The 746-nt window shown below is 71.6% G+C and overlaps 1 protein-coding gene across 1 annotated transcript in view; it reads right to left on the bottom strand.

The window, feature by feature from the left end:
• Nucleotides 1-746, bottom strand: part of TJP3 (tight junction protein 3) — a gene marked incomplete in the record, with an annotated part of 30,958 nt that overhangs the window by 1,314 nt on the left and 28,898 nt on the right. The window contains 2 exon segments of the mRNA XM_014585542.2: nucleotides 59-346; nucleotides 631-713. Of these exon segments, the coding sequence (XP_014441028.1) occupies nucleotides 59-346; nucleotides 631-713 (371 nt within the window).

Here is a 746-nt window from a genome sequence, read left to right as displayed (position 1 = left end):
CAGCCCATGTGCCCTGTGCCTGCTCACCTGGGCCCTGCCCACCCGGGCCCCTACTCACCTGGGCTTCGTGGTGGGGCGAGATCCTCTCCCGTTCCCTGGGGCTCTGGGGCTGGTCGTCGTGCACAGGCTCCGAGGACCGGGCCAAGGCTGGTGTTGGGGGCCCCTCGTCCACGTCGGTGTAGGGCCCGCCCTCGCCGTCCGTGTAGCCCTCACCGTCCGTGTAGACGCCGCCCTCGCCGTCCGTCTCATAGTCGCTGTTGACCCGACTGTCGCAGCTGAGGTCGGCGGAGCTGTCGGCCAGGCCGCGGTGGGGCAGGTCCAGGTTGTCCTCGGAGGTGCTGTCCAGCTGTGGGGGTCCGGACTCTGTGCTAGGCCCCCCGGGGGTCCCCGCCGGCTCCCCCAGCTCCCCCTCCCCCGCCAGTCCCAGCCGGGCAGAGACCCCAAAGTCTCACGCTGACCCGGGACTTCGAGCCTCTGGGGGACGCTGAACCCTTGCCCCCAGGATGACCTTTGACCTTGAGCCAAGGCCGAGCTCCCCCTCCTCTCCCCCAACTGCCTTCATCTCGGGTGAACCTCGATCCTGGCGTGGCCATGGCCCGGGCCAGCCCGCGGGGGCGCCCCACGCCGCACCTGGTCGGCCGCCGTCCAGATGGGCCGCGCCTGCTGCTCCCGGATGGCGTCCTTGAGCTCCTGGTACCAGGCCTCGCTCGTGCGGTGCAGGGCGATGGTCGATGCGGGAGGGAGGG

This window comes from Tupaia chinensis, unplaced genomic scaffold, assembly GCF_000334495.1.
Source record: "Tupaia chinensis unplaced genomic scaffold, TupChi_1.0 Scaffold149964_2, whole genome shotgun sequence".
NCBI classification, from domain to species: Eukaryota; Metazoa; Chordata; class Mammalia; order Scandentia; family Tupaiidae; genus Tupaia; species Tupaia belangeri.
This window is presented reverse-complemented; position numbering and strand designations above follow the sequence as displayed.